The sequence below is a fragment of the Pantherophis guttatus genome, chromosome 2 (assembly GCF_059756535.1).
Source record: "Pantherophis guttatus breed Tessera chromosome 2, ASM5975653v1, whole genome shotgun sequence".
Taxonomy (NCBI): Eukaryota; Metazoa; Chordata; class Lepidosauria; order Squamata; family Colubridae; genus Pantherophis; species Pantherophis guttatus.
In genome coordinates, this window is record NC_142064.1 from 253,418,577 (window position 1) to 253,437,814 (window position 19,238).

The 19,238-nt window shown below is 39.6% G+C and overlaps 1 protein-coding gene across 2 annotated transcripts; it reads left to right on the plus strand.

Annotated features, from left to right (window-relative positions):
• The first annotated feature begins 1,928 nt into the window (after positions 1–1,928).
• Positions 1,929–17,887, plus strand: LOC117660120 (cholinesterase-like). 2 transcript variants are annotated; one of them, XM_060691133.2, is made up of 5 exons: positions 1,929–2,023; positions 5,151–6,678; positions 8,327–8,481; positions 9,163–9,211; positions 17,527–17,887. In XM_060691133.2, the coding sequence occupies exons 2-4, from the start codon at positions 5,177–5,179 to the stop codon at positions 9,195–9,197; spliced, it is 1,692 nt and encodes a 563-aa protein (XP_060547116.2). In that variant the 5' UTR covers positions 1,929–2,023; positions 5,151–5,176; the 3' UTR covers positions 9,198–9,211; positions 17,527–17,887. The 2 variants fall into 2 exon arrangements, with proteins under 2 accessions (XP_060547116.2, XP_060547117.2); XM_060691134.2 differs by having other exon boundaries at positions 1,932–2,027.
• Positions 17,888–19,238: the final 1,351 nt, after the last annotated feature.

The following is a 19,238-nucleotide window of genomic DNA, read 5'->3' on the forward strand; positions in this document are numbered from 1 at the left end:
CCCACTCTCAACTCCATGTGGTCAGCTGCCCAGAACAATATGCTTGATAGTTCTGCTTCATCAATAAATGGACTCTCTTTCCGATCAGCCTCCAGCCTCCATTTTGTCTCCAGTGCCTTTCTCCCAACTTGGAACTGAATCAGATGGATATTTCTTCCAACACAGTATTCTGTTTACTTAAATAAAGGATTATCATTATCACTATCACCAACATATTTTCTTCAGCCAACATATATACAAAAATTTGGTTAATCTAGTTGAAAAAAAACTTTTGAAATTGGATTTTATTATATTAAATGTGTTAAAGACTTATTGTATTTCACCTTTATCCCTCCTTTCCTTTCCTTGAATATGTCTACAGGGTGTTTGCATATCAATGGAATTTAAAAAGTACAAATAGTCCTTGACTTAGCAACCATTTGTTTAGTGACTGTTCAAAGATATAACAGCGCTGAAAAAAATGACTTATCACTGTTTTTCACCCTTATGACCATTGCAGCATCCCCATGGCCATGTGATCCGAATTTGAGTGCTTGGCAATTGGCATGTCCACCTGGGAGAAGGGCAGTATATAAATTTGATATAAAATAAAAAATAAAATAAAAATATCTCAGGGGTTGCCAAAGAAGAAGGAATCAAGCTATACTCCAAAGCACCTGAGGGCAAGACAAGACGCAATGGATGGAAACTAATCAAGGAGAGAAGCAACCTAGAACTAAGGAGAAATTTCCTGACAGTTAGAACAATTAATCAGTGGAACAACTTGCCTCCAGAAATTGTGAATGCTCCAACACTGGATGTTTTTAAGAAGAGATTGGACAACCATTTGTTGAAATGGTATAGGGTTTCCTGCCTGAACAAAGTGTCGGGGATCCAAGTAACAAACCCAATGCAATCAAAACTCTGAGGCCTGGAGGCTCCTCAAAGTAAGAATTTATTAGGAATGTCATATTGGCACATCTGGGGAAAACCCGACTCTGAAGGACCCGAGGTTTTCCCCACCCAAATCAAAATCCAAAGTTCTTGCCCCCAGGTCATACGTCCATCACATGGTCCAATCAGACCACGGACGGTCCCCACTCTGGCTGCCTTTAGTCCATGTCTTCCAAACACATGCTGAAGATGTCCTTGGCTCCCACAGGAAAGAATGTTATTTTGGCTACATAGCTACATATTCCCCCAGCTATCTCTATCTCCCCCCTCTGGTTCCCACAGCTCCGACCAGCCTCACTGTGGCAGCCCTGAAGATGCTCCCAAAATGGCTTCAGGGCTGACACAGTGGATTGGTTCAGAAGACCTCCAAGGTCCCTTCCAACTCTCTTTATTCTATTCTATTCTATTCTATTCTATTCTATTCTATTCTATTCTATTCTATTCTATTCTATTCTATTCTATTCTATATTCTATTCTATTCAAAAACTCTGGTGCCTTGGAGAATGAATCAATCCCCTTTTCTTTGTGACAGCTCCTCAAGTATTGGAAGATAGCTATCATGTCCCCTGTAATCCTACTTTTTAATAGGCTAGCCACTAGACCTACTTAGCTCCCACAATTGTTCATGATACCTGCTGAGTGCAGTTGGTCAGCCAATTGCAAATCTATCTGGTGGTGATGCTGTCTGTCCTACATTTTTAGAATCATCCAATTTAGGGTCACCTCAGGTTTCAGTTATTTCCTTTCAGGTTCTTTAGTTGCTTTGAAATATGGACAGATGTTGTAATGGCTCTTTTCAAGGCTGCAGGTTGCATACCAGAGATAGTGACTGTCCTTTGCTCTAGAGTTCTCTCACCCCATTTGAAGGACGTTCTCTGCTTTTCCATTTCTTTGATATTGGAGCCTTTTGCCAATACTTGCAACTTCCTCCCGCTTTGTGGACAGAATCCAGTTGGTCAATGTACCTTCCTGCAATATATAAAGTTGCTCTTTTCATGATCATTTTTTTTGTGTGAGCAGGATACAGCCTGGTCATCTCGGAAGCTGCTTTCTTCTTTCGAATAACAAATAGTCCCGTTAAATCTGACAAGTGAGTAAGTCTGCAGAATATTTTTTAAAAAACAGTTTTTTTTTTTCAGAAAAGGGACTAGAATTTCTTGTTTTTTTCAAGCTGGTTAATTCTATTCAGGCTAGTTAGTTCTATTCCAGGCTAAAGAGACAACAATTTCTTCAGCCATAGTAGGAAATGCCAGCTAGAGTTTGAGACACAAAGAAGAGTGGGAAAGAAAAGCAGTGAAGATAAAGCCCATACTGGGCTGCCATTTCTTCTAGGTTCAGATATATGCTTGCAAATTTCCACCATCTTTAACTAGTAATAAGACCCATTAAAAATCAGTGGGATATTTTTCTAGGTAGTTGCTAATAGAATTGCATTTCCTAAAGCACTTGTGCAATTGTACTGGATACATCACGGGAGGTATTTATTTCTACTTTGCTTTGCTCTAATATTGCTGGCTGTACAGCTGACAATTAGTTCAGTTTTGGAATTTTGCTCCTCAAGGACAAATAATGTTAGGCCTTCTTCAGGAAACCTACAGAAATGTTTGTTAGGCAGCCTAGAGTGCCTGCTGAGGAAAGCATGTGTGGATGGGAAAATGTTAAGGTTAGGGCAGAGTTCCTCAACCTTTTCAGTTGTGGATCGGCATGTTTGTGTGTAGAGAGGAACAATCCGTGTGTGCGGTAGGCATACACGAATGCTGCTCGCTTGAGTGCCACCTCCATGGCCCGGTTCGAAAGGCTCAAGGTCACAGCCCAGGGGTTGGGCACCTCTGGATTGGGGAATGTAGCTGTTCTAAAAAAATATTTCTGAGGCTAGCCTTTGTGTGAAAGAAAATAGGAAATCCCATGGTGATTAGAAAACCTGAGTTACTGGGTTCAGAGGAGAAGTTGAAAGTGTGCTCTTTATCTTTTCAGTTGTACCTGACTTTTTATAACATTATTTCTCAACCTTGGTGACTTTAAGATGTGTGGACTTTAACTCGCAGAATTCTGGGAGTTGAAGTCCACACAACATAAAGTTGCTAAGACTGAGAAATATTGCTTTATAACCTTTATAGATTAGCACTCTCCATTTTATTTCTGATGCTTCACAACTTTGTTTAATGTTTCTAGGTTTTTGCTGGTCTCTTTTATAAGTGTACCCAATCATTCTTAGCATAACTGTTTTTTCCTAAAGAATTTTATTGCACAACATAACCAAAAGTGGGCAGGTTTACCTTCATAATTCTAGGTTTCAGTTTGACAGGGCCTCAAATCTCCTGGGTTGTTATTTTTGCCCTCCAAGATGTGCGCATTAGTGGTTTCCAGTCCAATAATTTGCAAGAGTCCAATTTTCTTCTGTCTGCCTTCTTTTTAAGTGTTGGATGCTTGGCAACTGGCATGTAGTTATGACGGTTGCAGTGTCCCAAGGTTATGTGATCACCTTTTGCAACCTTCTGACAAGCAAAGTCAATGGGGAAGCCAGATTCACTCAACAATCATTTAATTAAGTTAACAACTGCAGTGATTCACTTAAGAACTGTAGCAAGAAAGGTCATAAAATGGGTCAAAACTCATTTAACAATTGTCTTGCTTAGTAGTGGAAATTTTGGAGTTAATTATGGGTCATAAGTTGAGGACTCCCTGTACTGTGGGCAAATTTAAGAGGGGAAATATCCAAAGTTTATTCATTTTCAGTGGTTTGACCAAGTCTGGCAAGAAAAGGGAATCTCAGACAAATCAAAGTTAGCATTTATGTATGAAGGGACTATAGCAGGGGTGAAATGCTCCTGGTTTGGACCGGATCACCTGATCCAATAGCGATAGAGGCGGGTGGTTCGGAGAACCGGTAGCAAAAATCCCTGCCACCCCCACCCACCCCCAATGCCCAGCTGAGCTGCGCAATCATCAGAGGCTTTTTTAAAATTATTTTTAAAAGCATTTTTTCTACAACCTCTTTGGCCGAAAAAATGCTTTTAAAAGTTAAAAAAAAAAGCCTCTGATGGTCACACAGCTCAGCTAGGATCGTCAGAGCCTTTTAAAAGCATTTTTTTTACAACCTCTTCAGCCAAAGAGGTTGTAGAAAAAATGGTTTTAAAGTAAAAAAAAAAAAAGTTGGCCATGCACACCCAATCACATTACCCCCACCATCACGGCACAGAACCGGTAGTAACAAATTTTAGATTTCACCACTGGACTACAGTACTGTGGAAATTATTTCATTTATTTTTATTGCTGGATGTATGCCACCCAGAGTCACTTTTTGTGAGATGGGTGGCTTTTTAAAGGTGAGAAATAAAAATAAAATTTCTTTAATAACAGATTTATATGGCCATCCATCTCACTGAACATGATGTGTACAACACAGCTATTAAAAGCTTAAGAAATAAATAAAAGCCACCTGATGGGAGAAAAATCTAAACACAATATAACCATTACTCAAGGCTCCCAAGGTTGTTGGGAAAACCACATTTTCAAGGCCCTCTGAAAGGCTAACAGGGTTTTGGGAATGTTTACAACTGAACAACTTCAGTTTTATGGCTCAGTAAAAAAAAAAAATCTGGAAATTTCTTCAGATGTTGAAAACTAAAGAATACTGCCCAAAACTATGATGGTCTACAATTAGGCTGGTCCCAGATGAAAAATCACATCTCATACCGAACTAAAAAAAAAAAAAGGATGTGTGTTTGTGAGAGAGATGCAACTGTACATTTGTTGATTTAAAACAGGATTGGAGCAATAAAAATGTTGATTTCAGGTCATTTTACATTGTTATTTATTTCAGTTAAATCTTAGCCATTATCTACTAGATAGGGATTGGTACACTAAGTTCCAGAACGGGATTTTGAAATAAATTAGAGAGATATAATATCCATAACAAAAATAATATATAACAAAATTGTATTGGGAACCCTGGAGAAATTCTACTAGCAATTCTGTGTCAAAACTGTCCATTCGCTGAGCAAAGGGATTGGTAACCCTGAGTTCTAAGTGGTTCTTCTGGAACCTTGGAGACACATCATGGAGAAGGGCAAAGGTGACTAACTCAGTGCCTGCTCATCATTGGTGTCCTCAGCAAGAACAGAGTCCCACCATCATAGTAAATCAATTATGAATTGTCATTAAGTGGGCTTATACAGTAAGTGAAATAATTTCATATTGGTTGTAACTTTTTCCAGGTCCACCGACTCGTCCTACTGTTGCAATGCCTTGTCTGCTATGCCCGTCTCTCTTGTGCTGCCTCCTCCTCCTCCTCCTTCCCTTTCCATTAGGCTCCAGTTCTGCGTCTAATGGGGACACAGAGGTCATAACCAGCAGTGGCCCTATTAAGGGCAAGCAGGTCCTGGCTGGCCTTGGGTCTGTGACAGCCTATCTAGGCATTCCTTATGCTGAGCCTCCCCTGGGGAAGTTGCGTTTCCAGAAACCTCTTCCACATCCGCCATGGAAGCAAACATTGGAAGCCACCAGCTTTGGCGATTCCTGTCCTCAATTTATTTTCCAGGATGTCCCTGAAGCAGATATATGGTCTCCTAAAACACCACTGTCAGAAGATTGCCTTTCCCTCAACATCTGGGTGCCACACCCACAACCTTCTTCACCAGTCCCTGTTTTGGTCTGGATACACGGAGGGGGATATTTAATGGGCACATCTTCTCTGGAGTTGTTCAACGGGGCACCTTTGGCTGCTGCTGAGAATGTCATTGTGGTCACCATCAATTATCGCTTGGGAGCCCTGGGCTTTCTGTACTTGCCACCAGCTGCTCCAGGGAACCTAGGCTTATGGGACCAACAGCTGGCCCTGAAGTGGGTAAAAGAGAATGCAGCTGCCTTTGGGGGAGATCCTTCTCGGGTCACCATTTTGGGCCACAGTGCTGGAGGATCTTGTGTGAATCTCCATCTTCTCGCACCAAAAAGCCAGGACCTTTTTGCCCAAGCGGTGATCCAGAGTGGAACAGCCAATGCCTTCTGGGCTTGGAGGTCTCCTGAGGAAGCCAAACAAAAATCACTGGAATTTATTCATCTACTAGGTTGTTCCAAGGACAATACTGTCAGCATAGTGCATTGCCTGCAAACAAAAAATATTTCTGAATTTATTCGGCATGAAATATCTCTGTTCTTCAAAGGTGGCTTCCTTGTCAGTTTTCCCTTCAGGCCAACCACAGATGGGGAGTTTTTGCTTGGTGAGCCAGAAAAGCTCATGGAGGAGGGGCAAATTCAGGCCAAACCAGTCCTCATAGGTGAAACCTCTGATGAAGCAGCTTCATTTGTCCACTATGTTTTCCCTAACATCACCCACAATCTCATCAACCAGGAGCAGCTTCTGAAAGGGATACAGCTGTTGGTGCCAAATGCAACTGAAGATTTTATTCGGACTATTGCACTGAGGTACAGTGAAGGAAATCACGGCCCAGCACAATACCGCTCTGCTCTGTCCCACTTCTATACAGATCGGATCATTGCATGCCCATTGACTGAAACTACAAGAAATATCAGGAAAACTGGGAGTCCTGTATATGCCTATTTATTCGCACATCGCCATTCAGGGTCAGTTTGGCCTGAATGGATTGGGGCAACTCACGGTGTTGAGGTTTCTTACGTTTTTGGAACCCTTGAATCAACGCTGCCTGCCAATCAAACATACACAGAGGCTGAAGCCAGGCTGAGCCGTAAGATGATGCACTACTGGGCAGAGTTTGCCAGAACTGGGTAAGTGGTTCACTTTACTTCAAAAATTTGTATTTTAAATCCAAAGAAAGTCTTTCCATTCAACAAATGCACCTTATATCTAAAGCAACGAAGCCATAAAGTAAGGCACACTCTTCCTTTGCATATGTTTACAGGTTGTGTTAATACAAATAGTTCATGATTTACAACAACAGTTGGGATTAGAATTTCTGTTGCTAAGCAAGACAGTTGTTAAGTGAATCATACCCAATTTTTAAATCTTTCTTATCACAGTTACTAAGCAAATCACTGCAATTTTTATACAATATATGATTATGTGAATCCAGTTTCCTCCACTGACTTTGCTTGTTGAAAATCAGCTGGGAAGGTTGCAAATGGTGATCATGTGACCCTGGGACATTGCAGCCATTGGAAATACATGCTAGTTGCCAAGCAGCCAAATTTTTATCACGTGACCGTGAGGATGCTGGAATAGTTGTAAGTGCAAGGACCAGTTTTAAGTCACTTTTTTCAGTTCCATTGTAGCCTTGAATGGATGTTAAATGAATAGTTGTAAGTCAAGGACTACCTGTACTGGAAAGAGCCCTGACATTTTTAAGGATTCTTAATAATGTCATTTATAGATAATTGTTCTTTTATGAGTTCAGTGGTATCACACATATTCCGGGTACATTATTTCTCCAAGTGGAATAAAGGAGGCAAAAGGGAGATAAGAAACAGAGTATTACTCTACCATTAAGAGAAAGAGCAAAGGCTTGCAAGGGAGTAAGTAGTGAAGGGGAAACTCACAAGATGGAGGGTGCCCAGGGTGTGAGGAATGGGGGAATGGATTGAGACTGGCAGTTCCAAGAGTCTATGAGGAGCTGACCTGGGTTTGGATCAGCAAGGAGGAGACACAAGAGATTTCACCAAACCAAACTCCACCCCTCCCTCAAAGTCCCCTTTGGGAGTTCCTCTTGGCTGTAGTTTCTCAAGTCAAAACCAGTCTCTTTGGAAAAGAGCTAAATCAGAATAACAGAGTTGGTAGGGACCTTGGAGGTCTTCTAATCCAACCTCCTGCTCCAGCAGGAGACCTTATTCCATTCTGGACAAGTGGCTGCCTAATCTCTTCTTAAAAACCTCCAGCGATGAAGCACTCATAGCTTCTGAAGGCAAACTGTTCCACTGATCAATTGTTCTCACTGTCAGGAAATTTCTCCTTATTTCTAGGTAGGTTCTTTATTTATTTATTTATATTTATTTTTATTTATTTATTTATTTATTTGTCAAACACGTATAAGATAACAGATATAAGTATAAACATGATTATGAATACAGGATAAGGATACAAATAAATGGGGACAGTAGGACAGGGATGGTAGGCACGCTGGTGCCCTTACGCACGCCCCTTACAGACCTCTTAGAAATGGGGTGAGGTCACCAGTAGACAGTCTAAGGTTAAAGTTTTGGGGGTTTGGGGAAGAAACCACAGAGTCAGCTAGTGCATTCCAGGCATTGACCACTCTGTTGCTGATGTTGTATTTTCTGCAATCGAGTTTGGAGCAGTTTACCTTAAGTTTGTATCTATTATGTGCTCGTGTATTATTGCGGTTGAAGCAGATAATTTTGTGTACTCCGCTTAAGTCATACCTTGATTAGTTTCCATCAATGTCCTTTTCTTCCTCCTTAGGAATCCCACTGGGTTAGCAGCCAGCAAGGATGAGTGGGCACTCTATAATGCCACAGAGCAGAATTTCTTCCTTCTTAATACTGAGCCATTCCAGGAAAAGGTGATAGAGCACTGTGATTTTTTAAAGAGTCTTTTTTCAAAGGCTGAAGAGACACGTAAGTTCAGCTATTAGTTCTGCCTTTGGAAGGGAGTAGTGGTTGATGAAAAATATGTTTTTAAAAATCATTTATATATCAAATATAGAGATCACCCATCTCATTCATAGAGCAATTTCTAAAAATTGATTTTATTGCCACTCTTTGCTGAAACATATTCATTTGATTTTACACTGGGCAATTTTGTAATGCTAGTGATAAATTTTGTAGAGGAAGCATATTTCATGACGTCCCAAAACTTGGGACTAACTCTAGTAATGTCCTCTAAGTAAGCCTTAGTTGCTCACATAAACATAACAACAATAACAACAACAACAACAATAATGAATCCCAAAACCTCTGGATCACCTCTTGACTACGATCGGCATTGACAAAATCCCTCTCGGTCAATTGCAAAAGGCAGCTTTATTTGGAACAGATTGCATCCTGCAATGATAAAAAAATAAAAAATATCTGCCCATTCCAGTTTTTTGGAAAGAACTGAGTAGGTGGACAAAAATGTCAAATCCAGTCTAAACATCTGGCTGACCATGTGATGAACAATAATGTTTTGATATATATTTAATAAATATATATTATGCCATAAATCATGGAATCCTCAGAATCCTACTTCTAGATTCAGATTCTTTAGTGATAAGATGTACACCTTATCTTGATATTTTGTTTTTATTTGTTCTGCAGAGAAGTCCGAAGGTGATTCTGTTTCATCGGACTAGGAAGAAGACAGCAGGTAGGAATTCAGGGCTTGGTTATAGTAACAGCCTTCAAATGGGATCAAGTTGGATGATTTCAGAAGGGGACTAGACTTCTTTCTAAATCATAGTTTCACACTGGCATTCCAAACAATTTTTAAGTAGCACTTTTGTGGCTCAGCCTCGCTGTGTGAAATGGAAGCTCTCCAAGCCATTGCCAATGGCCTTTGTGGAAGAGGAACCTGGAGAAACCTCTTGATCTCAGCATAAACAAATCAACAAATACATTTTTTGGGCATAGGGAAGGAAGGAATGAGCCACCAAGAATAACTTACAGAGAAGATTACGCAGTGCTGAGAAAGAGAAAGCATGAGAATGAAACTCAGCTTGTGCGGGAAATCAGTTTTCATATGAATGAGACTATTTAATAGACAAATGGAGAATGGGAATGTGTCTTTGTAGCCCAGTGATAAATATTATCAGAACATTCCCATAGGCACCCCTGAATCTCAAGATGCAAATATTTCTTCTAACGAAGACCATTATCCTCTGTAGGTAACAGAAGGACAGGAAGTAACTTGAGATCAGTTAGGTTATTAATTACCAATGTGTATGCATGCATAAAAATCCCCCTCCATTTTGAAATGTATAAATATGAGTGAATCTGTCCTGTCTGCCATCGTAATGCTTCAGCCTACTTTGCTGGCATCCTGCCATAAAAGGCAGGGAGGGGGAGAATGGGGACGTAGGGAAGGGGGATGACAGGATGACAGAAACCAGAAGTGTCAATCTGGAACAGGCCGGCTGCTCCAACAACAGGAGCATGAGAATGGAATGGGAAGGGACTTCCGGTCGGCGAGCTGCAGCGACATGGTGCTGAGCGAGTGATCTCCACTCCTCAGCATCCTTTGTCACCGCGTTTTGGGGATCCCTTCGGGGGCGTGGGACCTGGAGAGCCCCGCGGACAATAGAGAGAGCCGGGGGACCGAGAAAGTGAAGCGCAAACACTTCTCGCATAACCGGGCAACTCTGTCAAACTGACGCGCGTGAAGTCAGCCTTTCAATGGCTGACCTGAAGCTGTGGTAGCCGACAACTAGATGGGAAGCAAGAAAGATCGGAGGCTGCAGTGTCGGGATTAAAACGTGTCCTCCCTGCATACGTGAGACCGAACATCAGGAAGGGGTCGGCGGAGTCGGGCGAGAAGGGCTCGAGTGGAAAAAGGCGGCGACGGAGTTTGGTGAACAGCCTGAAAAACTACAGAGCTCGACAAGCCGGCGCTGAGAGTAAGAAATCGAGGACGCTAAATCGCCTGCGCAAAAGGAGGATCGGTGGGCATAGGGAGCAAGGAAACCTAAAGAATCCAGAAGAACTCGTTTTTGTTTCGTTTGCTGGGGATAGCAGAGAAGATTAATCAAGTCGGAGATTGGACTCTATCCAACTGTGCCTGAGAACAGGAAGTGCAGCCATCGAAGAAGCCTGACAGAGCAAATTGAAAAGGACAGACATAGAGACAATCTAGCTTCGAGACTTACCATAGAGTTTTGACAGTGGCAAAGTAAACGCGGCAAGAAGAAAGGATTGGAGGAGACTGGTGGCTGAGCGAGGAAAAATATTACTTGTTTGGGAAAACTTTGCCTGCCCTAAATTAAAATCTGGACATTTTCTATTCCCCCCCCTTTTTCCCCCCCTTTTTTTTCCCCTTTCTCTCTGAAACCTTTTTCTATAACAACTCTGATCCTTTGCTTAATAATATTTTTATCAATAAGAACTGTAAATCTTTATAGTAATTAAGTTCTGATCCTGCTTATATATAAGATACTTTTTTATAGAGTCCATTAGATTTATATTTATTTAATTAATTAATTATTTAATCGCATATACATATATTTACTCATATATATTTGTATTGACACTATTCCTATATATTTAATTTGACATATTATTATATTAGAATTGCCATATTTATATATATTAAGTTATCTATTGGTAAATAGCTATATAGTAATTTAAAAAATAAGAATTTTAGTTATAGATTATAGACCTATTTAGGAGTCAGTGCGTTATAGTGACTTAAATTATTAAGACTCGAATTAACTATAAATTAATTAATTATTAACAAATAGAAACAAACCCCTATCAATTAATTATTTGCTATTATATCAAGTGACTACAAATTAATTATAGATCATAAATATTGATTGGAAGTGATATAGATATAGATTGATAGATTGATTTTGATTGAAAAATACATTTAAGAGTACTGTCTGAAAGAGATATAGATTGATAATTTGACATTAATTGATAATTAATCTCTCTCCATACCTTGAAGAAGCATAGAAAAAAAAAAAAAAAGGTGACAACTAGTGTATGAAAATTTGGAGAAATATCGAGAAAATAATCAACGAACAAAAAATAATCCTGAAAGAAATGACGAGCATGTCATCAACAATTCTGAAAACAGGGAAAAAGACCCCTTCAAATCCCACTATATCCATGACCTCCCCGGCTACCCAAAAGCCAATGGAAGGATTACCAAAAACGGATAAGGCCATAGCAACACCAACATTATTAACAGTGCAGTCAACATTGACATTAATTCAAGAAACGATGATGGCCATGCAGGAAAAAATGTCCAGCAATCACACCGAACTGAAAACAGATATCCACCTACTGGACCAGAAGATGAATGAGATCCAAGTCTCAATTTCTAACAATGAACAAAGAATCCAGAAGGCGGAGCAAAAAATAGAACTAAATGAGAAGAAGCTGGACATGGTAGACCAGACACTGACGATGCAAAATAAGGAATTAGAAGATTCGTTAATACAATTAGAGATGGACAGGGCGTCGTTTTACCTGCGTTTTCAAAATGTGGAAGAAGATAAAGACGAGGATCTGGGAGAGAAGATGGCGGAACTAATCGCAGAAGTACTTCAACAAGATAAATGTGAGATCATCAGAGAATTGGACGACGTCTATAGAGTCCAAACAAACTACGCGAGGAGGAATAGGCTCCCCAGAGAAGTCCACATCAGGTTCACGAGAAAGAAAGTAAAAGACAACCTATACAGTATGGCGAGAGACGGACAAATAACTTACAGAGGAAAAGAAGTGATAATATTAAAACAGATTCCAAGAAGAGTGAGGGAGGTGAGAAAGGATTACAGATTTTTGGCTGTGCAATTGAACAAAAGAAATATATTATTTAGATGGCTCTTACCGGAGGGGATGTTAATCACCTGGCAGGGGAGAAAAATAAAAATTGATAGCTTGAGCACAGCACAAGACTTCCTTGATCAGTTAAGGGGTGCAGAAGAAGAACAGAACAGTAAGGAGGAAGTAGAGGTGACAAATTTAGAAGAGGAAGGAACCGCGGAGGAGAAAAAGACCGAAGAAGAAGCCAAGGAAAAAAAAATAATAAGACCAGTAAGAGCCGTAAGACTAAATAAGAACTAAGACCGAGCAAGGAAAACAAGAATGAATGACTTGAAATTAATTTCAGTAAACGTTAATGGATTAAACGATAGTAAAAAGAGGAAATTAACACTTACAAAATTAGCAAAACAAAATATGGATATAATCTGTTTACAGGAGGTCCACATAAAAAAGGATGAGGGTAAACGTTTGGAGTTTAAGAAATATGGTAAACTATTTACCTCATTAGCTGAAAAAAGGAAGAGAGGGGTAGTAATCTATGTTAAAAAAGGAATTGAAGCAGAATTGAAATATAATGACACAAAGGGAAGAACCCTCATGGTCGAAATTACGAGAGAAAACATTAAAATATTACTTGTGGGCATTTACGCCCCAAATAAAAAACAAGGAGAATATTTCCAAAAGCTTCGCGAACAAATAGGGAAAATGGAATACAATGAACTTTGTATGATAGGAGATTTCAACGGAATCATAGACCCAGACAATGACTATAAAAGTAATAAAATGAACAAAAATAAAAGGGCGACCTTACCAAAAGCTTTTTTCGATTTGGTGGAGGAAATGAGTTTAATTGATATATGGCGAACCTTGCATCCAAGTGAAAGACAGTATACATTCTATTCTAATCCGCAAAAATCATGGTCGAGAATAGACATGGCTTGGGTCACCAGGTCGTTGGGATTAAAAATAGAGACAGCAGAAATTAGCCCAAATATTTGGGCTGACCACAACCCCCTAGAAATAAAATGGAGAATCACAAAGAGAAAGAAACAACAGAGATGGAGGCTCAACACAAATTTACTCGGCGACAAAGAGTGTGTAGAAAAATTGAAAGGAGAAATAAAGACCTTTTTTATGGAAAATGAGAATCAAGGGACACCCCGTGAAATAGTATGGGACACAATGAAGGCCTATCTAAGAGGGGTAATAATATCATACACTGCATATAAAAATAAATTAAAAAGGAAATCCCGGGAAGATCTTATTAAGCATTTAGATGAAGCAGAAAGGAAACTCCAAAAAACACCCGGAGATACTGTAGCAAAAGAAAATTGGCTGGTGTGGAGACATAAATTAAACATCCTAGAGCAAGAGGAGCTAGCCCAAAACATAAAAAGAACAAAGCAGTACTATTTTGAGAATGCCAACAAATCGGGCAGGTGGCTGGCATATAAATTAAAAAAGGAAAAGGAAAAAGCGACAATTCAGATACTAGAAGATGCTAAGGGAAACCCTCTAAATAAAGAAGAAGACAAATTGGAAAGAGCGAGAGAGTACTATGAATCCTTGTATAAAGAAGAGGAGGCCTCGGAAGAAAAAATAGACCAATACTTGGCAAACGCGGAGCTCCCAAAAATAACGGAGGAAGAGAAGGAGATGTTAAACGCGAAGATAACAATTGAAGAATTTAAAAAAGCCCTCTCCAAACTCAAAAACAACAAATCACCAGGCCCGGATGGATTCCCGGGAGAAATATACAAAAAATTGGAAGAAATTTTACAACCCAAACTAATGGAAATCTTTAATGAAGTTTTGACGGGCTCAAAAATTCCTGATTCATGGAGGGAAGCACATGTCACACTCCTGCCGAAAGAAGGTGCCGATTCCCAAAAAATCCAAAATTACAGACCGATTTCGCTCCTAAACACTGATTACAAATTATTCATGTGTATAATGGCAGAAAGAACCAAAAAAATATTAAATAACTGGATTCATAAAGACCAAAATGGATTTCTTCCGGGGCGACAAATTAGGGACAATTTGAGAATTGTATTAGACATTCTAGAATACTATGAAGAACACCCAGAAAAGCAGTTGGCCTTAGTTTTCTTGGATGCCCAAAAGGCATTCGACAATTTAAATTGGAATTTTATGACCAAACAAATTAAAATAATGGGATTCGGGCAAAACTTCGAAAAGATGATAAAGACCATTTATGACAATCAGAGGGCGAGCATCTTAGTTAATGGAGACAGGACAAGAACATTCCAAATCAGAAAGGGAGTAAGGCAGGGTTGCCCCTTGTCACCGCTGTTATTCATTTTGGCTCTAGAAGTTCTGCTACGTAAGATTAGAAATAACAAGGAAATTAAAGGCCTAAAAATTAGAAATGAGACCTATAAAACACAAGCCTTTGCGGATGACGTGGCACTAATACTAGAAGACCCATTAACATCAGGACAAAAAGTACTAGAGGAATTGAGTAAATATGGAGAGGTGGCTGGCTTTAAACTGAACAAATCTAAAACCAAAATATTAACTAAGAATATAACGGAAGCGCAGAAGAACGAGATAGAAGGAACTTTGGGCCTAAAGGTTGTCCCAAAAATAAAATATCTAGGAATTTGGCTAACCAAAAGGTGCTCATCTCTAAGAGACGATAATTATACCCCACTAATTAAAAAATTAAAACAAGATTTGGATAGATGGAAAAAGATTAAATTGTCACTTATAGGCAAAATTGCGGCAATTAAGATGAACATCCTCCCCAAGATCCTATTTTTATATCAAAATCTACCAGTGATTTTAGAGAAAATTTTTTTCCTAGAATTAAATAAGATTATTAGGGAATTCGTTTGGGAGGGAAAAAAATCGAGGATCTCACTCAAAATTCTACAGGAAAAAAGGAACGTGGGAGGATTTGGTCTCCCGAATTGGGAAATGTATTACAGAGCAGCAAAGTTGATTTGGATAAGGGAATGGATCACCTTAGAGAACAAGAGAATCCTAATGCTAGAAGGCCACGATTTACAGAGAGGGTGGCATTCATACTTATGGGACAAAGACAAGAAAAAGAAAACCTATTTCCACAGGCATAAAATTAGGGACTCCTTAATACAAATGTGGGCGGGGATCAGGCAGAGACACTATACAAAAGTTCCAAATTGGCTCTCTACGGTAGAGGCATTGATTTACCCCAACAGGTGGGGAATGGAGAAACTGTGCAGATATAAAGATATCATTGACGGAGGGGGAAACCTCAAATCAAATGATGCTCTGAAAGACCAAGGCATAACTTTAGATTGGTGGACTTACCTGCAAATAAAATCAAGATACCAGAAAGATAAAGATGAATTTGGCATAGAATTGAGATATAACGGATTGGACAAAATCTTGATGGGACCAGGGAAAAAAGCGCTGGCCAAGCTATATAATTATTTACTGGATGAAGATAGAAATGAGGATACAATTAGAAACCAATTGAGAGCATGGGAGAGAAACATTGGGCATAGTTTGAACTTTAATGAATGGGAAGAGGCGTGGAATAAAAATTATAAATTAACTAGAGCAGCCACGTATAAGGAAAATCATTATAAAATGCTCCATAGGTGGCATTTAGCCCCTGCAAGATTATCAAAGATGTTTCCCAATGTGCACCCAAATTGTTGGAAATGCGGTCATGGGCAGGGCACCTTCTTTCACATGTGGTGGACATGCCCCGAAGCAAAAAGATACTGGAGCAAAATTCGGAGATGGTTGAAAGACATACTCAAAGAAGAAATTGACTTGACTCCAGAAATATTTCTCCTGGGAATAGTAAAGAAAGGGCATGGAAAGGAAAAGGTCCACCTCCTAATACATATTACTACAGCTGCCAGACTGGCATATGCTCAATACTGGAAAAAGAAAGACCTACCACCAGATGACCTTATAATTAGCAAAATATTAGAGTGTGCAGAGACAAGTAAATTAACGCACGAAATAAGTGATGATGAAAATTCAGATTACGATACTGTGTGGGGAAGATGGTACGAATGGATAAATGATAGAATTAAGGAAGGAGTTTAAAGGTGCAGAAATTAATTAGAAATGTATAGTATAAAAGACACCAGATATTTCTTTCATGTACATATGTATAAACACTGCAAATCCGATGTCAAACAAAGTTGTTATTATATTTAATCTGTCTTAAAAAATCAATAAAGTGTAAATAAAAAAAAAAAAGAGAATGGAATGGGAAATTCCACCAAAGCAGCACCAAACCTTAAAGCTGTTACCAAAACTCCTAATATTATTGGACTCTTAAAACTGGTCAAGATGGGAGGACCTTGGAGAAGGGGAAAAGGCAGGCTTTGCATAGGAATACTCAGATCCAACTTTTCTTGCGCTGTTAACACTTGACTTTAATAAAAGTGTCCCTTTTGTTACAAATGGATTCGAGGGTCTTTCTTTCCTAAACATCCAAGTTGGGACAAGCCTGACAGCATCCTTTTCTCTGCAAGAGTTCCTCCCACTATTTTCTCAAGGGAATTTCTCCAGTGCACACAAACAAAAACAGTAAATACTGCAGCAAGCCTTGATTACGTGCTTTGGGTCCAGCATTTTGATTCCACAAACCCCTCCATGTTTAGTATAAGGGGAATACAGAGCACCTTAGGTGGACCTTTAAGGTTAAGGTTATGGCACCTGGCTAGACATCAGGAGTTCTAATCCTACCTAAGCCATGAAAGCCAGAAAGTTACGAATAGAACTCACAGTCTTGTAACTTTTAGCCTGGCGCTTTAATCTCAAGAACCCATCTAAGGTACTCTGTGTTCCCCTTATAATAAATAGGCTGATTTTAGGCTAGTTACTCTCTCTCAGACCAACTTACCTCACAGGATTGTTGTTGTTGGGAAAATAGGAGGAGAAAGGAGTGTGGGGTATGTTCTCCACCTTGGGTTATTTGTAAAAAATAATAAAGGTGAGATACATATAATAAACAAAAATAAATAAAAATTCTCTTATTCTACCTTACTACAAAGAAGAGCATCCTGTAATCTCTGCTTTGCCTGTGTCTTGAACTGGCCTACTATGAAGGCTGCCACTTAGGTTGAACCTCTTTGAAAATGGCATCCATATCTCAAGGCACCATTTGAAAACCTAACTACCATTTTGTTGGCTTCAGAATAACGGTTGTATGTTTATTTCTCTCAGGAATCAATCAAGACTCTCTTTAAAGCCTGGGCAAATGATGACAAGCTGCACCAGAGAATCTTCCAGAAGCATCCATTGTCCTTTCAGAGACTGACTGGTGGGACCTTGGGAGACAAATAAGGAGACAACTAAAACCCACATCACTTTTGCTGTTAAAATAATAAATTGCTAGGAGTAATTTGTTACATCTTGATTTGAGACAGGCTTTTAGTGAATCCAGCTCCCTCAAAAAGTACCTCTTGATAAATACTGTCTGAATTCTTAGGATAAAAATCCCTTTATTTTCACAACAATGCCAGAACATGACGCAATATGGAAAAACAAATAAAGGAAACAAGAATTCTGCCAAATTTTGCTATAACCTAATGACTCACATATCTTTTTCATAGGACTGAGATCCTTAAATCTAATAAACGGACAGGTTTGGTATTCTGGGTATCAAAATCATTTTAATATATCCTGATATGGAGAAACCAGTTTAGGCAGGATGCTTAAATTAGGACATGATCCATTTAATTAGAGATGTTTTCTCGTGTGCTGTAAAAACAGTTTCGATCTCAGACAGTTCCAGATACTTTGGAAAAATAGGTCCACCTGTTGCCCCACCAGCAGAAATTCATAGCATTAAGAGTTGAGCTTTTCAACTTTTTTTCCCCTTAGCTACTGTCTACTGAAACCACCTCCATTACATTCCCATATCCCAAACTCCCAATGTTTATCCACACATCGCACTACTCCACATACACACCATACACACACCTCACCACACATGCCACACTGACACCTCACCACACTATACCCACCACACATGATACACCACACACCACACATACATCTCACCATACCATACATACTATACTGGATTAATCTGTAGACTCTACTATATTGGATTAGGAGCCATGGTGGCGCAGTGGTTAGAATGCAGTACTGCAGACTAATTCTGCTGATTGCTGGCTGCCAGCAGTTTGGCAATTCAAGTGTCACTGGCTTGATTCAGCCTTCTATCCTTCCGAGGTTGGTAAAATGAGGACCCAGATTGTTTGGGGGCAATAGGCTGACTCCGTAAACTGCTTAGAGAGGGCTTTAAAGCACTGTGAAGCGGAATATAAGTGTAAGTGCTATTGCTATGTCCATGTCTCCTCATAATTTGATATTCATTTCTAATGAAGTTAATCTGCTTTTATAAAAAAAACACTGCAGTCTTCACCTCCTACACTCTTGACGCCTTGTTTAGTTTTTATTTAAAACTGTTGTTTTTTTACTGTCACCAGTGGGTTCCCATCTTCTAGTGAAAAAGTCTTGCAGAGAAAAGTGCAGGAATTTTGAAGCAGTCGCTAGGGGTCAGCACAGGCTCTGCACACATACAGGAGAGAATATTATACAAGAATAAGCTTTCATGCCCTAGCAAGTCCATCAGATGGGCTTCTACCTCCAGCCTTTGCATTATTAAAGTTAATGTGATTGGCCAGCTAGACAGGCCAGAGGAAAAGCCCTATCACACAGTCTGTGTTTTCAACAATGTCACAATTTTGTCCTTATGGGACTGACCTGGGAGGACTTCCCATGCCTCAACATTATTCTACCCCTCTGTGACTATCAGGTAAATGGTGGAAAACTCTCCAAAGACATTTCCAGCAACTGCAGAAGTTTGAAACTATCGTTCTATTAATCCCAAAGCCTGCAAATTACCAGAGTGAGGCACTTGGGCCCCT